The following is a 16,238-nucleotide window of genomic DNA, read 5'->3' on the forward strand; positions in this document are numbered from 1 at the left end:
TGCCTTTCTCTGTCCCAATAACTCTTAGATTTGGTCTTTTGATGCTCATGGTTCCTTACCATCTTCACTGTGCGGTCAACTTTTTTTTCCAGATTATATACTTTGTCTTCATTATTGGGCGTTCTGTCTTCCAAGTGATTTAGTCTGTTAGTGATACTTTCTATTGAGTTTTGTATTTGGTTTATTGTTTGTTTGTTTTTTTTTCTCAGAATCTCCATCTCTTTCTTGAAGTAATCTTTTGCTACCTGTGTTTGCTCCCTTATCTCTTTGTTATTGTGATCTATGGATGCCTGGATTTGCTCCCTTATCTGTTTATTGGTGTCATCAATCGTTGCCTGTAGTTGCTCTCTTATCTCTTTGTTTGAGTGATCAATTTTTTCCTGTATTTGTTCATTTAGGTCATTCTTTAATTCACAGATCATTTTAATTATGAACATTCTGAACTCCTTCTCTGACATTGCATCAACTTTGCTGCCCATGGGTTCCGTTATTGTGATGTTCTGGTTTGTTTAGGGTACTCTTCTCCCTTGTTTATTCGTTGTCTATGTGATTTCCTTTTTTGCAGTGTGGATCTGAGGTATTACAGTTTCTACCCTGTAATCTTATAGTTTCTGTGCAGATTATCTGTACCTCACCTTGGTGTTGGGCTTTCAGACCCTTTCCTGTGTCCCGGGATGGATGCTACTGCAACTATAGGAGGTGGCAGCAATAGCAGGATATAACTTGAGATAGCACTGGAGGTGCCCCAAAGTGGATCCAATATCTTTCAGTGATGGGGCTTAAAGGGCGGGGCTTCCACTGGCTTTGAGATGCCTGCTCCAAGATGTAGCTGCTTCTAAGCCCTGTCTTTTGTCTCAAGGTAGAGGCTACTGCATGGGGAAGGCTATGGGAATGACTACAGTGTCTCAAGATGGAAGTGGGTTAGACCTGGGCTCCCGGGTGGTGATGGTGTAGGGGCTAACCAAACCTTACCCTTGGCCCTGGCTCCCGCACAGGTCAGCATGCGCGTCTGGGTCGAGCCTGAGCTCTGGTGGGTATCTGCTGGTGGTGGGATGGACCCGGGCCTACCCTGGGTGCTGGCATCTGAGCAGGTTATCGAGGCGGGTCTGGCCAGCCTGAGCTCTGGCGGGAGGCAATCCTACGCCAAACAACTGGTATCTGCTGGTGACGGGGTGGACCTAGGCCTACCTTGGGCCCAAGCTCCTGTGCAGGTCAGCGAGGCAGGTCTGGGCCAAGCTTACTGCAGTGGGTGTCTGCCCACCTTTATTTTATAATGAATATGCATAATGAAGTGGTCACAGTTCGCAAAACCTTTTTGTGTACTTGTTGGCATCTGACCATCTGACAGGGTCTTTTTTTTTTTTTTTTTTTGAAAGAGAAAATTAGAAAAGAAAAAAAAAAAAAAAGACAATGAAGATGGAATTAATTCCTTCCTAAAACAATCAGGGTCACCCCTGCAGCATGTTGACACTGTCATCTGTGGATATAATCAGAAGAGGAGGAGCTCAGGTTCCAGTGATTCATAGGGTATTTATCAAAGGTCAGGGGAGGGTTACCCTCCATTGCTGAAAAGGGTGACTGATCCACTTGATGGGATTGCTCCCTAGTGAGAAGAGTGAGTCACTTTGTTTAAATAGCTTGGTGAGATTATCTTTTGGGGACAGGTATGTATTTTCTGGCTCTCAGATTTCATGGGTCAATGTTTTCAAGTGTTGCACACATATATGAACCTCTTTGAAAGCTCCCAGCCTTAGTTGTAAAACTTTGGTGATCCCGAAGCTACTCTCTCCCAAACTAACTTGCCCAAGGGCTAAGTCATTTCAACAATTTTTGGTTTGTTGTTTTTCAACCCTTCTCTTGTGTTCAGTGGACATATAACTTATATTCTCAGTCCATTATCTCTGGCTTTAACCTCTGGGCTCGAATAAAAGGTTATGCCTCTTCTATGTGATGCCATTTTTATAAATTAGAAACCATCAGTACTGTGGCTTGCTGGATTTCTTTCTAGATCCTTGAGGTTTATAACTTAGTTTTGAACTTCCCACCTTCCTGGGCACACTTTTTGAAGCCACTTCTGTTTCTCAGCGTCCCCCTCGTTGCAAAATTGCGTGTAACCCTGAGTGTGGTCCAGTGGAGAAGGAGCAGCAATGGTTAGCCTCTTCCTCTAAGCTCTGTTTCATTTCTGTCTAAAACCATATCAAGCTGCCAATCACGACTTACAGGGGCCTGGTTCCAGGCTTCCTGTCCGGGCTTCCTGTCCATGTTGACTTTCTCCTTTTACCCCTGAGGCACACATCTCCCATACTGTTCTTGTATAGCTGCTTGTTAAAAAACATTTTTCCCCCATTGGATCTTTTTCTGGTCTGTTGAAAGCTTTTTGGACACATTTCTTGCTTAGGAAATTATTCAGTGTGTCCCCTGCTTCATGTCATCTGAATGAAAACCAGGCCAATGCTAATAAATACTGAACTAGAGCCCTGAGGCGAACTTCTAGAAACATTTCTCAAGGTTTAGGGTGGTGGATCTCAACCATGAGCAGTTTGGCCCCTAAGGGGACCAAACATGATGTGGAGACGTGTTTTGGTTGTTAGGACTGGTTCTGGGGTTGCTGTTGGTATCTGGAGGCCAGGGACAGTGCTGAACACCCACAATGCAGTTACTCTACAATGGAATATCAGGCCTAAATGTCAGTAGTGCCAAGATTGTGAAGCCTTCATCTGGATGTTTCTCTACTGAAGAGGGTCCTTTGGGGATGATATCTTTAATCTTGATAATCAGCTAATACTATCTGCATCTAAGTTCAGGATCCAACAGGTGTGAACTGGATATTCCCTGAGATCCTTGCAGGAGTCTGTGAGGTGAATGCTATTTTTATGATAACTGCCTGTTTTGCTCTACAGTTGTAGAGTGGCATTTTCTGGACATGGTGTGGTATGTTGAATGCAGAAGCACACGGGAGAATGCAGCTGTCTTCCAGTAGGTCAAACAGGAAAGAGATCCACAAAGTATAAAAACAATGCCATTCTTCCCACTAAATTATTCTTGTTTTAGAAAATAGTTATCTTTCATAAAAAAATATTGTTAATGTTTTTAACATTGGGAGGGGGAGCATGGGAAGATTAGGCAGGCTCTTAGGTAGAGGAGAGGGGGTAAGGAGGTAAAAAAAAAAAAAAAAGGTAGAATGAGGTGTGGACATCAATATCCTAAGTACGTGTATGAAGAAGACACAAATGGTGTGAATATACTTTGTATACAGAGATATGAAAAAATTGTGCTCTATATATGTAATATGAATTGTAATGCATTCTGCTGCTTTACATAACAAATTAGAATAAAAAAATCAAATACCTGTGGATATAGTTTTCTAGTCTTATGTGTCACTCATCTTCATGTCTGTCTTTTCAATAATAGCACATTATTTTGAAAGACAGTAAGATCTGAGCCCTGGAATATGAAAAAAAAAATAAAATGATAGCTTTATTTATTTATTTATTTAATTTTTTGTTGGGGGGGGTGGTCCAAGGATTGAACTCGGGGGCAATCGACCACTGAGCCACATCCCCAACCCTATTTTGTATTTTATTAGAGACAGGGTCTCACTGAGTTAGTTGCTTAGCGCCTTGCTAAATTGTTGACGCTGGCTTTGAACTTGCAATCTTCCTGCCTCAGCCTCCTGAGCTGCTGGGATTATAGGCATGTGCCACTGCACTTGGCTAATGATAGCTTTATTTTTAATTAATGAAAATATTTTAAAAAATTTGTTTTCAGTTTCAGAGTTAAAGTTAATAAATGTAATTCATATACAAAAATTATTTGGGGTCCTCAACAAGTTTTAACAATGTAAAAAGGTCCCGTGATGAAAAATGTTAAGATGACCTGATCCTTGCTGTATTTCTTCATTTTTATTTATAAGGATAATCATGAATGACACTTTTAAAAGCCTTGTTGGAATCTCCATTCACAGAATTTTGATTTGTTTCCCTACTTGGAAACCCTGTACCAAAAGAAGTTAACTTGCATGTTCCTGGTGAACCTGTGCTGGTTTGGGGTTGTCCTTTCTAGGGGTCACCATTCCTTTCATAATAAATGTTCAAGTCTGCTCTTGTAAACCCTAAGTTTCTGGTATGTGAAACGGGGGCATACTATTTCTTAGAATGAATATGTGCTTAATTTGCCAACTTTAATTTTTTTCTTTTGGTGGTTCTGGAGCTTGAACCCAGGGTCTTGCACATGCTAGGTAGGTAAGCACTCTACCCCTAAGCTGTAATATCAAAATTTTTTGATATTACATTTTCTATAGTTAACTAATTCAAAACTTCATAGATCTCTGTGGTTTGGTCTTAGTTATACCGTACAGTTTTGATAAATGTTTGCCATTCTCCTTTTATTCTGCCATGGAAGTAGAGGGAGCATGAAGTCCTAATAAGGCCTGTGAGGAGGAGTATGGCAATTGAAGGTGGCACCTGGGTTAAAAGCATGATGTCTGAGGTGCCACAACCCATCTGGTCTGGTGTAACTCTCAGCAAACTGAGGTCTTAGAGAAGTTAAGTTATTCTCCCAAGGCCACAGTGTATTTTTAATAGCAACAAACATTCTGCTTAACTTTATGACCTTGGAACCCTTTACTAGTAATATATATGATCGTGTACTGGTTATTTAATCTCTTTACCCATCTGTTTCCTCATTTGTGTCATTGAAGTAAAATTTTCTACCTTTTCTTTTTCAAGTTTTTCTTAGGAAAATTTTCAGGCTAACAGAAAACTTCAGTAAACATTTATATTCCCTACATAGAACAATCCTTATTGCTCTTGCTGTTGAGATACTTGAGACTAAGTTCCCTTGCATCATGACCCTTCATGCCGTAATACTTGAGCATGTGTCTCCTAAAATCAAGGACAAATTCTGGAAATTTGATGTGAATGCAATATTGTTATCAATCATGACTCCAGATGTGGCTTGTAATCCAACACATTGACATTTAATTAACTGGGAAGTTTTTTAGAAGTAAAGAAGATTATTAGGCCCTGCTACAGATGTGTTAAATGTGAATATGCATTCTTTAGTCGATGAATTTATTATATATAATCTTCATTGTGGCATATTTGAATCTGCACTTAGCATAATTTGGTCTTACTAATAATCCCATACTTCCCCTTTCCCACCTTTCCTCCCACAATCCCTGTCCCCTGCTGTTCTGTACATTCATTTGTTGAAAGAGACCTAGGCTGATTCCATAACTTGTTTATGTGAATTGTGCTGCTGTGAACACATGGTTGCACGTATCATCATAGTATGCTGGGTTTAGTTCTTTAGGGTTGGAATAAAGGAGTGGTGTGGCTGGGTCATGTTTCCATGCCTAGTCTTTCAAGGAACTTTCATGTGGGTCTCCATAGTGGTTGTACTAACTTACAATCCCACCCTCAATGTGTAAGTATTTATTTTTCTCCATATCCTCACCAGCATTTATTATTATTTGTATTCTTGATGCCTGCCATTCTAGATGGAGTGAAATCTCTGTGTTGTTTTGATTTGCATTTCCTTAATTGCTAAAGATGTTGGATATTTTTTCATATATTTGTTCTCCTTTTATATTTCTTCTTTTGAGAAATGACTGTATAGTTCGTTTACCCATTTATTAATTGGACTTATTCTTTTGGTGCTAAGCATTTTTAGTTCTTTATAATTTAAGGTATTATTTCTCTGTTGAAAGAATAGCTACCAAAGATTTTCTCCCACTCCATAGGCTTTTTATTCACACTCTTAATTGTTTCTTTTTGTGGGCAGAAGCTTTTTAATTTGATGCCATTACATTTATTAATTCTGATTTTATTTCCTGAGCTCAGAATCTGCTTTTTAGTAAGTCCTCTAGGTGGTTGGTAGGTGCATAAATGTCTGAGTAACACAGCTTCACTGTGGGAGTCCATGTTCATGTTTCACCTGTCCTCCAGTGATATCCTATAGAAAAATCTCCCCAGTCTAGGATGATGCATTGGGTTTAATAATTGTAATGTCTCTGTAGTGTCCTTCCCTTTCAAGTAGTTTCTGAGTCTTTGTCTTTCATGACATTGGCACTTTTGAAGTGGAAAGGGAAATTGTTTTATAAAGTGATCTTTCATTTGGGTATTCATGATTAGATTGACTATGTATTTTAGGGAGGTATATAAATGACGTTGATTCTCTGGGCATCATGCAGGAGGCACTTGATACTAGCTTGTTTAATTATCGGTGAAGGTAGTTTGGTGAAGGTGGTTTTCTGCTTATTTATCATAGTGTAGCTAAAGACTCCAAATTTACTGTTGTAAAAGGACCAGCTTCGTTATTATGATTGTACAGACAGATTCAGACAGTGCAAGTGAGGGGAGCTTGTCCCTGCTCTGTGTGTTTGGGGCCTAAGCTGAGAAGTCTTGAATGACTATGGACTGGAGTCCTCTGAAGACTTCTGTACTCACCTCTGGTGCTAGGCTGACTCAGACACTAGGTTCCCCTGGGATGGTTAAGCATGGTACTTACACGTCATCTTCATGTAGTATGGGCTTCCTCACAAAAATGGCTGCTGTGGGATTTCAAGTGAGTCCCAGAAAACAAAGGGGAGATTACAGGCTTATGACCAGAAGTCCTATATTTCACTTTCTTATGGGATGATATTGAAGCAGTCATGAGTCTCCTTAGATTCAGGGGTGTGTGGGGGGAAGTTTTGATGCCACCCCAGATTAAAAAAAAAGTATCAAAGAATTTGTGGTCATGTTTCAAAACTGCCACAGATGGTGCTAGATTTCTTGATTGTAAATATACCTATTTTCTCTTTGTAATTAGTGATCCATTAGCAGATTTCCCTTGAAAATTCTACTCCTCAGCAAACTCACTTGAGTTTGAACATTGTTGCCTCTTCTACAATTATTAGCTGGGATTTAAATTATGTGAACATCTTAATGTGCTTATCTACTGATAATGATAACAGTGTTGAACTGCTTCCCAAGACAAAGGTAAGCATGTATGACCCATTGATGTGAGTGCCAGACGCTGGATTATTAGGATGTTAACAGCAGTTCAGATGAAGAACTTTTGTTCTCCTCTGTGGTTCTGTGGCTGTTTTATTCCGACTGTTCTCTTTCCTTCCAGCTAAAGGAATGTACCTTAACAATGCTCCAGTTCACCCCTCATCAGGTTTGAAATCTTTGTGTCAAAGCTGGTCCTAGACATGGGTGAGGTTAGGTCCGTTGAGCAAAATATTTCCTTTTGCTCTTCAAACACAGCTACCATGATAGAGCAGCAGCAAGCTCCAAAGTGCTGAACAGGCCAAGAATCTAAGCAGTAGCTGTAATTTCTTTTGAGGTTCAGGAACTAGGTAAAGTTTATACTTTGCATCATATTTGAGACTTTTTAAAATGAGTTGTGCATTTACATGAAAGGGGAGGCTGGTATCTGGTTCCTGGATGTGTGAGTTTCCCAAACAGGTAGGTTGGCAGGAGCAAGGATTGGAATGGTGAGCTGTTTGGAATAGTTTTAAAATATATTCATGAATATTTTTAAAACCCCTAAGTGGATGATAAAGTCTAGCTGAGTCCTAAAATATTTGGAAATCAAATCTTGCCCCAAAACTTAGTCTTCATAGATGTATATAGCAGAATCACATCTCAGGTATAATTAGGGATTGGTCACTGGTAACTCTAGGAGCCTGAGTTCCTTACATAGTTATACAGAATTGATTAGCCATGTTATTCTTTGAGACAAAATATCACAAAGGAAAAAAATACCCTGAGGAATAGCCAACAAAATTTTAAAATATTTCTGTGTGGGATAGTGGGTGGTTTTTAATCTTCTTTTAAGACTTCTTTTGCATTTTTGAACATTTCTACAAGGCATGTAATGTATATTAGTTATCACCTTTGTGATATAAATAGGGTTTTACTTTAAAAAAGAAAAGTCTAATTATTCCCATAAATTGTAGACATGGAGATTAATTTAAAAGACCTATGATATTCCATTCCACTCCCACACCAGTGCAACCTCCTGTAAAATACCACTGTTGACCACGTTCAGAACGAGGTCTTGCTTTAAGGCATTTTATTGGTGGCAGAAATGAGTGTTGTATTATATCTTAAATATGTGGGCCATAGCAGCAGGCATATGTATTTAGAGAAGGTTTCTGACAGATACCTATATGTGCCCTCAGCAGATGTTTTCCTTACTGTGATTAAAATTCAGACATTTCCTTTTGGAGAATTAATAGTTGCATGACTTAGTTTTTCTTTCTAGGGAACTAATTATTCCACCCTGGATCTAAATGACCAAAATCTCGTGACTTGTATACCTAAAGGAAAATATGGGTCACCTTGACAGTTGTGTGAGGTGATGGGTCTGTTCTCAATGTGTTTCCTTCTATTCAGTTGAAAGTTTCTCAAGTGACACTTGAAGACGATTCTTTTTATCAGAGCTCACACGAGACTGGAGATTGGGGGTTTTCTCTCCTTGGGGTCCCCCAGGTCTTTGGGGGCTGCAAATGGTAGGCTGCCTGTGTTTCATCATCTGTGCTGCTGTCAGGACCTGGTCGCTTCCAAGAGAGCCTTAAGGCCTAGAAAGAGAATGAAAAAGAAGAATGAACCTCAAGAGAGGTTGTGACCAGAACTGAAGGAGGAAGGACAACCATCAGCGTGCCTGATGGTTGATGTAGAGCATATTTTGTTAATGTTATCCTAGACCTTCACTGCTGAAATGTGAAGTTCTAGTTTGCAAGTGAGCAAAGGACGCACTGAGGAAGCACTCTAGCTAGGCATTCACTTTTTGCTCTGGGAAGGATATTTGTAGACACTTCTGAATTATGAAAGCCAAAGATGCAGCTGTGTTTAGGAAAGTGGCTTCTTCTGACTTTGGAAAGTGTCTGCTGCGCTTCCCAAATGTTTGCAGGTGCAAATGGCTAAAATCGCACCTGGAATGTTCTTAAAAGATTTGCAAATCAGAAAAGAACATTTTGTAATTGGGAATGTATGTTCTTACCATGTGTATAAGAGTGATGTGGCTTTGGCTTAATCTGGAGAGGTTTCCTTGTATAGATTGGGAGAAAAATTTTATCTTGTGAAAATTGCTGTTTGGTTTTCAGCGTAGTATCGGCTATTTATTAAAATTCCCTTCTCTGGTCTTTACTAAACACTGTCAGGGCATCCTAGCTAATGTCACTGAAAATGCCTATGTTTTGAGTAGGTAGTTCTGGAGTTTGTACCATTTAAAAAAGTCTGATTGATAAAAGTTGTTTACAAACCTCTAAGGTAAAAACTAAAGTCAGTGTCACTATTATGTGAATGCTACAGAAATAAGTTTCCCCTGGGACTTGGGCATGGGTTTGAAAATGTCTGTTAAACCTAAAAAATTGGAAAGGAAAACAAGAACTCTACCAACTTTTTACATTCCAAAAAGTGTGCGCTGCTCTTTGTTCTATCCTATTTTTATTTTTTTTAAGTTGTAAATTTCAAACCTGACGTTATTTTTCCAAGTCGTGGGTCTGTGAGATGAATGACTATAGAAAGAGGAATGTCCCTTGTTCTTCCTTCTCTAACTTCCTGGCTGTCCCTCTCCAATCTCCTGTGACAGCAGAAAGGGCCCCTACTGACAGGTGTCAACAGGAATCCAAACGGGATTCTTAACATACTCCACTTCCTGTCCCAGGGACCTAAAGTACATATAAAAGCTCTTTGAGGAATTGTACCAGTTGAACAAGGTCTCCTCAGAAGACGAAGCACATTCTCCCTTGGCATCCATGGGGGATTGGTTCCAGGATCCCCCAAGGTACCCAAATCCATGTATGTTCAAGTCCCTTTTATAAAATGGTGTCATATTTACATATAATATGCACACATTCTCCTGTACAGTTTTAACAATCTATTTTACTTATGAGACCTATTATAATGTAAACAATATATAGTTGTACAGTTTAAGGAATAATGTAAAAAATGTACATGTTTAGTACAGTAGCAATTTTTTTCCCTGAATATTTTCCCTCTACAGTAGATTGGATCCATGGATATGGTACCCATGGGTTCAGAGGGTCGGCTGTACATGCGTGAAGCATGCTTTGTTGGAGAGAAAGGGTCTGAGCTAGTAAGACAAGAAGAGGTTGACGTTGAAGCCCTGGTCTGGTAGGACCCGAGTCGGGCACTGTCTAGTGGTATGAGTATGAGCAAATCTTTAGCCTCAGCTTGCTTAACTGTGAAATAAAGGGGTTGGCCGAAGTGATATCCATGAGACTTTCCAGCTATGAAATTTTGAGTTGTAATGAAACGGAACCAACGCAAATCTTTCCAGCCTCAAGCCTCAACCCAACTGGTATTTCGCTGTCAGTCTCTATTATCAGTTTTAGTGACATGTTCCAGAATAGACCCATATTTAGTCAAGGGGTAGTGCTGACTCAAGGACAGTTAGAAACAGATTTTCAGTGGTCTCTGTAATGTTGACGTAGTACCCAAACTCTGAAGTGAGGTCGTCAATACAAGTTCAGGTTACCTTGGAGCCAACTTTGTTGCACAACCCCAAAGTGATGCATATTTGTCTAAACACACTGTAGACTCTGAAACTGAAAGTAATATTTAACCACTTTGTAATTATGCCTTTTAGAAATAAGATTGAATGTTTGATTTTCCATCATTCTTTCTTTTGTTAAAAGTTTGCTTTAGTGAGTTTGAATTGATAACCAGCTATCTTCTGGATCCACCCCTGTCTGCTTATGGTGTCATAGTTCTGTGAGATAGGACATCACCAATGAGGACATAAGATGAATGGGGCTTAATATGGTGGTATTATAGGCAGTGTACCCCAGTGACTGAGACATGTGTGGTGGAGTCAGGGAATCTGGTTGAAATCTTTGGAAGTCAGGGACTTGGTATAGGGGAGGGGACATATTGCAAGTATCCAAAGTTTTTGCACTTACCATTTTTAGAGATGCCAGGAGTACACAAACATCTTGACAATCTTCTTATCACAGCAAAGACCAGTGAACTCTTTTGTAGAAATATTTTTGCAAAAAGCAATGTCCTTATCTGCCCTTAATTTCCCTCATCCACACTAGCAATTCAGTTGAATCAAGTTCTGCAGGTTTGAGTTGGGTACCAGTGCAGAATTTTTGGAGACCATCCTTATTTCCTGTTATCTGCAACGTGTTTCTGGCAAAAGTGATGTAGTCGTATCCACATGGGGCCCCTGGTGACAGGGCATGAAGGGTTTGCAAAGGGATGTGTACATATGGCCGAGTCCCATGGGCTTGTACATCCATTGTGTTGCATCTGAGGATTCTGAGACTGTGAGCAGCGGTGCCAGACTTCTGTTTGTGCTGGCACTCTTTGGAGACCTGAAGAAGCAGGCGCTTCCTTACCTGACACACCTACGCGTGGAGTTCTGTTTTTTGTCATTAGGTTGTTTGGCTTGAGTTTTTCTTCTGTTGTGAATAGGTAGATGTGTGAAGATTTTACCCTGAAAAGAAAAAAAAGTTTAGCATAGATTTGATGTCTTTATTCTTGGTATTGCTTAAGTTGTTTTCATCTGCCCTCAAATAAAGGGAATGGGAGAGGCAGGATGCTAGGAAGTCGGGGGAGAGGAAAGCAGCTCAGAGGTCTGAGTGATAAGAGGAATTTGCATCTGGGCAGTCTAGAACTGGGAACTCTATTGACTTTAGGGATGGTATACATCTAGACAGTGTAGAATAAAGCAAGCTAAAGGCTGACTTCTAGAATCTGATTGCCAGAAAATGGGTGCACATTTTAAAGTTAATAGTTTTAATGTTTCCTCCTTGTTCTAGAGGTAAAAAGAGTGTCCTTTAAAATCATTGCTGGAGAAAACTCCTAAGAGAATATGGAGCTTTATAGCTTAGAAAAACCCAAACAAACAGACTTTAGAATTGACGACAGTATGCTGAAAGCTTGTGTGTTCCTAGAGCATCTGGAAAAGCCTGGTGCAGCCTGGTGGGCTTGTGACCATATTCCCCAGTGTCACTTTTTCTGAACAGATGTGAAACAGTACCGGCTGGTGATTCCCCCCCCCCACCAACAATTAAATTTTGTGTCATAACTATAATTTTTTTATAGTTTGGCATCAAGGGCTTGGGAATCAGTTGAGAGCCTTGGACTGATTGGTTAAGTTTTGAACTTTTCTTATGTGGAGTGTGGGGAATGGAACTTAACCTCAGAGTGTGTTAAGAGTGTTCCAAGTGCTTTTAAGTAAGTCTGCACTCAATAGGTATTTATTAAATGTTAAATGTATTAAGTGCAAAAAATATATAAACTTAAAAATTTAGAGACAAAACACCCCTTTTGTCCTAGCTGACTTAGGGATCATGAAATGTGACCTATTTGTTACTTTCCTTTAGCTCACTGCTTCATGTTCTTTTCCAGAACACTTTAGAATAATTTTGGCTCAGATCATTGAATTTGGAGAATATTCAAGACCTTAAAAATATAAGTAGTGAGCAGAATAATGAGGATCAGAATTTTTTTATTATTTACTGTAAGTGATGATATCACTAATATAGATAGGTACCATGTATTCTGGTTGCTACACTGAATATTTTGTAAGCATTACCTTATTTAATCCCTATCATAGCTCAAGATGTAGGTGTGATGTCTTCCTCATACACATGAGAACTTACATACTGTGTTAAGAATTGTGAGTAAGCTGATGACACTTCAAAGCCAGGACAGCACTGTCTCCAGGGAGCATCTGTGACTTAGTTACCTGTACTAATCTGGGGGACAGTGTAGCTCTCTGTGATGCTGATAGCATATGGACCATATTGAGGTGGTGGTTGGTGGTTAGAATCTTCAAACTATGGTATGCCTAACCAACGTGGGATGATCCAACAAATTGATTATGCTCAGTGACAGTTTTTTTGAAATAATTTTTCTGGTATTCTGATTTTGACTTTCATCAATCCAAGACAGCTGTGAAATGACTGTTCAAATCAGTGTTCCTTTGCCTTGGCTACACAAAAGAATGACCTGGGAGCTTTAAAATGTAAACCAAAGAAAACAGAACACAACAACCCAAAGTCTAGTCCCCATTCCCAGATATCCTGGTATAAACTAAACAGCTCCTGGAGTCTTCTGGAGACCAGCTGAGTTTGGATCCTGTCCTGGGTTCTGGACTGAGGAACCAGGAAGGACTCGGATCCGTCTCCTGGGAATGTTAGTCACAGTCCTGCACATACTGGCTCTGCAGACTGGAGCTACCTCCACACCTCACTCCCTGCACCTTTTCCTCAGATACTTCCATCCCAAAGTGCAGGAGGAGGAAGAGGTTAGCATGTGCCATCTCAGCATGATCTTCCAGAAAGTCCTGCTAATTTTTTTAGGGCTTATTGATGCTTTGGATGTCCTGGATCTGTGTATTATCTGGTTTCCTATTCTGATTATCTCCCAGAGGCATCTGACATGTTTGTAAAAAGCCAAGCATAGATAAGTCCAGGACTTTGGTCACAGGTGCCATTTTCTTTCAGAGGAATTATGTAGCCATCTCTCTCCTTTACTGTTCACACTTTCTTCTCATTGAATTGCCCTCACTTTCCCACCACTCAGCTTTCTTTAACTCGAACAATGGCAGATGGCTGTAAATCCAGCCATGGACAGTTGTGTAGGCAGCAGAGGATGTTTAAGGCAGATAAGTCGTTTGCTATTTGCCAGAGTGCCCTATTGGAACATGGCTGCCATGGAAATATGGTGTTAGCAGGTTATCAGTTGGAGCAATAAATTAGATTTTCACTAGCAAATATTTGTCCACAGTAATTTATAGCATTTTTTTATTCCATTTACACATGAGGGGGCAGTGTGGTACTATAAAGCAAATGCTCTGTTAAAATTGCTTATTTTTATTGGTACATAATAGTTTTTAGGTGAGAACTTTCAGATCGTGCAATTAAAACTCCATCATTATTAATTTTTAAACATCCTGCCCCTGTGTAAGTGATACCTTCATTCTTATCACAGGTCATGTGCCTGTTTTCATTAAATGAATAAGTGATTATTTCCTTACAACACTGGGCTATTTGTGAGGTGCCTTTTATCATGAGTTTTATGTTTATGTTTTGTTATAAGCTGGCTGAATGGCTTTCTGCCATTCCACCTGAGGAATGTAAGCTGTTCTCAGATGCAGTGTCTATTGGGTGGATGTCTCTGGTATATTTTATTTCTTTCTGAAGGCTGAAGGGTGTCCAGTGTTGTTGGAAGCCAAGCAAGGTCTATCATAAATCATCTCAGTGTGATAGATTTTCCTTTATGGCACTTATTACTTTGCTCCAAAGGGAAAAAAAATTGCTAAGTAAAGAAGCAGCACATTTTAATTAATGTTATTGTTGCTGATCTATGAACCACACTGTACATAAATCAAGGTGCTTATGTTCTAGGTTTCATCAATGGAAGGGGAAATTATTAAGAGAAATTGGAGGGGATTAAATGAATTAATAAAATCTACAAAACATTTTATGAAAAATGTAAATAGGAATCCAGAAAGGTAATTTCATAAGCACAGGCTATTTTTAAACGTGTAAAAAATATTTGCAGTCGGATGTTTCTGTTTGTGTAGTTTGAAAAAAATCGAGACCAGCATTTTGGCATAAATATAACCCTCTGAAAATTTAATGGGATTTTTTTTAGTGTTGTAAACTGGCTACTTCCTTTAGGAATGGAGAGCTATGGTGTTGTCTATTCCTGGTAAAAATAATTTGTTTTGCTTAGTGTTAGGGGAAAATTTGGAAATATTTGGAAAATTTGGAAATATGGTTTGCTGTTTGTATTTAATGAGAATTTTTCTTTTGAAACCTTCTATTTAAAAAAGTAAAAGGTTTCTGACCTATTCCCCAAATTTTGAAGGAATGGATTTTGGCTTTGCTCTATTGTGACTGAATTCCAAATCAAATGTTGTTGGATGCTGGTTTGCTATAGCAATACACAGGTTTCTGTTCATGGACAACAACCGATGTCTTTTATGCTTTGATGGCAGATTTTTCGGACCTCGCCTGACACCACATTTCCTGAGCCCATCTGCCTGTCGGCTTCACCCCCAAACGCTCCACCAAGGCAGTCCAAGAGGCAAGGCCAGAGGACCAAGAGACCCGTGGCTGTTTATAATCTATGCCTCGAGCTGGAAGATGGTAAGACGTTCATGATATTTTTCTGCTGGGCGGCACGTTGAGAGTGTAGCATATCGGATGTCCTCGGGGCAGGCCACAGCTTTCTGTCCTCTGTGTTTTCATTTATTTTTCCCTTAAGATTATAATTTTTGAGATTAACAGGGAGGGTGAAGCTGTTTTGTCAGGGAGAAAAATGCAAGTTTCAGTTCTGTGTTTGTCTTTGTTATGCACGGTTCTTTCTTTTTTTATTTTTAAAAGACAGCTTAAATTTCTTTTTTGGGAGACTTGTGTGACCTCCTGTGAGGTTACATAACCCTGAGACAAATGGGAGGGGAACTAAAATTAAAGCAGATCTTTTATGTGAGGAGCTGGTAAGAGTCTAATGTTAAATGCGTCTCGATTAAAGGCACAGGCCACCACGGCACTGGGGTTTCATGGCTCTTGTACCTTACGTACCCCAATTGCCTGGCTGTCTCTTAAGGCAGAATTCTTAATTGTCATATGGCAGGTGGCAGATCGATCCAACTGGACTAGGCTGCAATGGGACTTTGCAAATAGTGATTCTCAGGACCCATCCCAGCTTCCCTATCCCAGCTAATCCTTACTATGTCGCCACATGGTCTCAGTCATGCCAGATCACTCCGTTTTTAAAGAGAGCCTGGAAATACGAATTTTCCATGTTCCATGCCAAACAAGACCGAGCCATGTAGCGGCCACCAGTTGGTGCTTTGTAATCATGTGATTCTCTCTGTGGAGAACAAGAAAATCCTGGTCCCCAAGCCTGAGTTTTTAACCTGTAGGCCTGAAACTGACTCTTGTCAAGGGACTGTAACCACTTTGAGGCCATTTCCTGAATCTGAAAGTAGCCACTCCCCCACACATTTAAAAACTATCTTTGATTTATTCGCCTTTTGAACTACTGAGGTCATATTGGTTTGGATGTATGGGATGATTTTCATAGGGAAGAAGGGGATGATGAGAATGTGAATCATAAGCAGCTACAAATTCAAATAGCCAAAGAGTTAATATCCAAACATCCATGCAAGGAAATGACTCAGAAGAATCTGTAGGGAGACCCAGAATGTCCCCTACAGTAGCACTGGGGGACTGAGACCTTCTGGTGTTCTTTTAAATG

General features: G+C 39.8%; 1 protein-coding gene across 1 annotated transcript in view; it reads left to right on the forward strand.

The window, feature by feature from the left end:
* Positions 1-16,238, forward strand: part of Arhgap10 (Rho GTPase activating protein 10) — a 302,252-nt gene that overhangs the window by 238,592 nt on the left and 47,422 nt on the right. Inside the window, exon 19 of the mRNA XM_026392727.2 lies at positions 14,974-15,124. Within this exon, the coding sequence (XP_026248512.1) occupies positions 14,974-15,124 (151 nt within the window). The remainder of the gene's footprint in view (positions 1-14,973; positions 15,125-16,238) is intronic.

Source organism: Urocitellus parryii, chromosome 10, assembly GCF_045843805.1.
Source record: "Urocitellus parryii isolate mUroPar1 chromosome 10, mUroPar1.hap1, whole genome shotgun sequence".
NCBI lineage: Eukaryota > Metazoa > Chordata > Mammalia > Rodentia > Sciuridae > Urocitellus > Urocitellus parryii.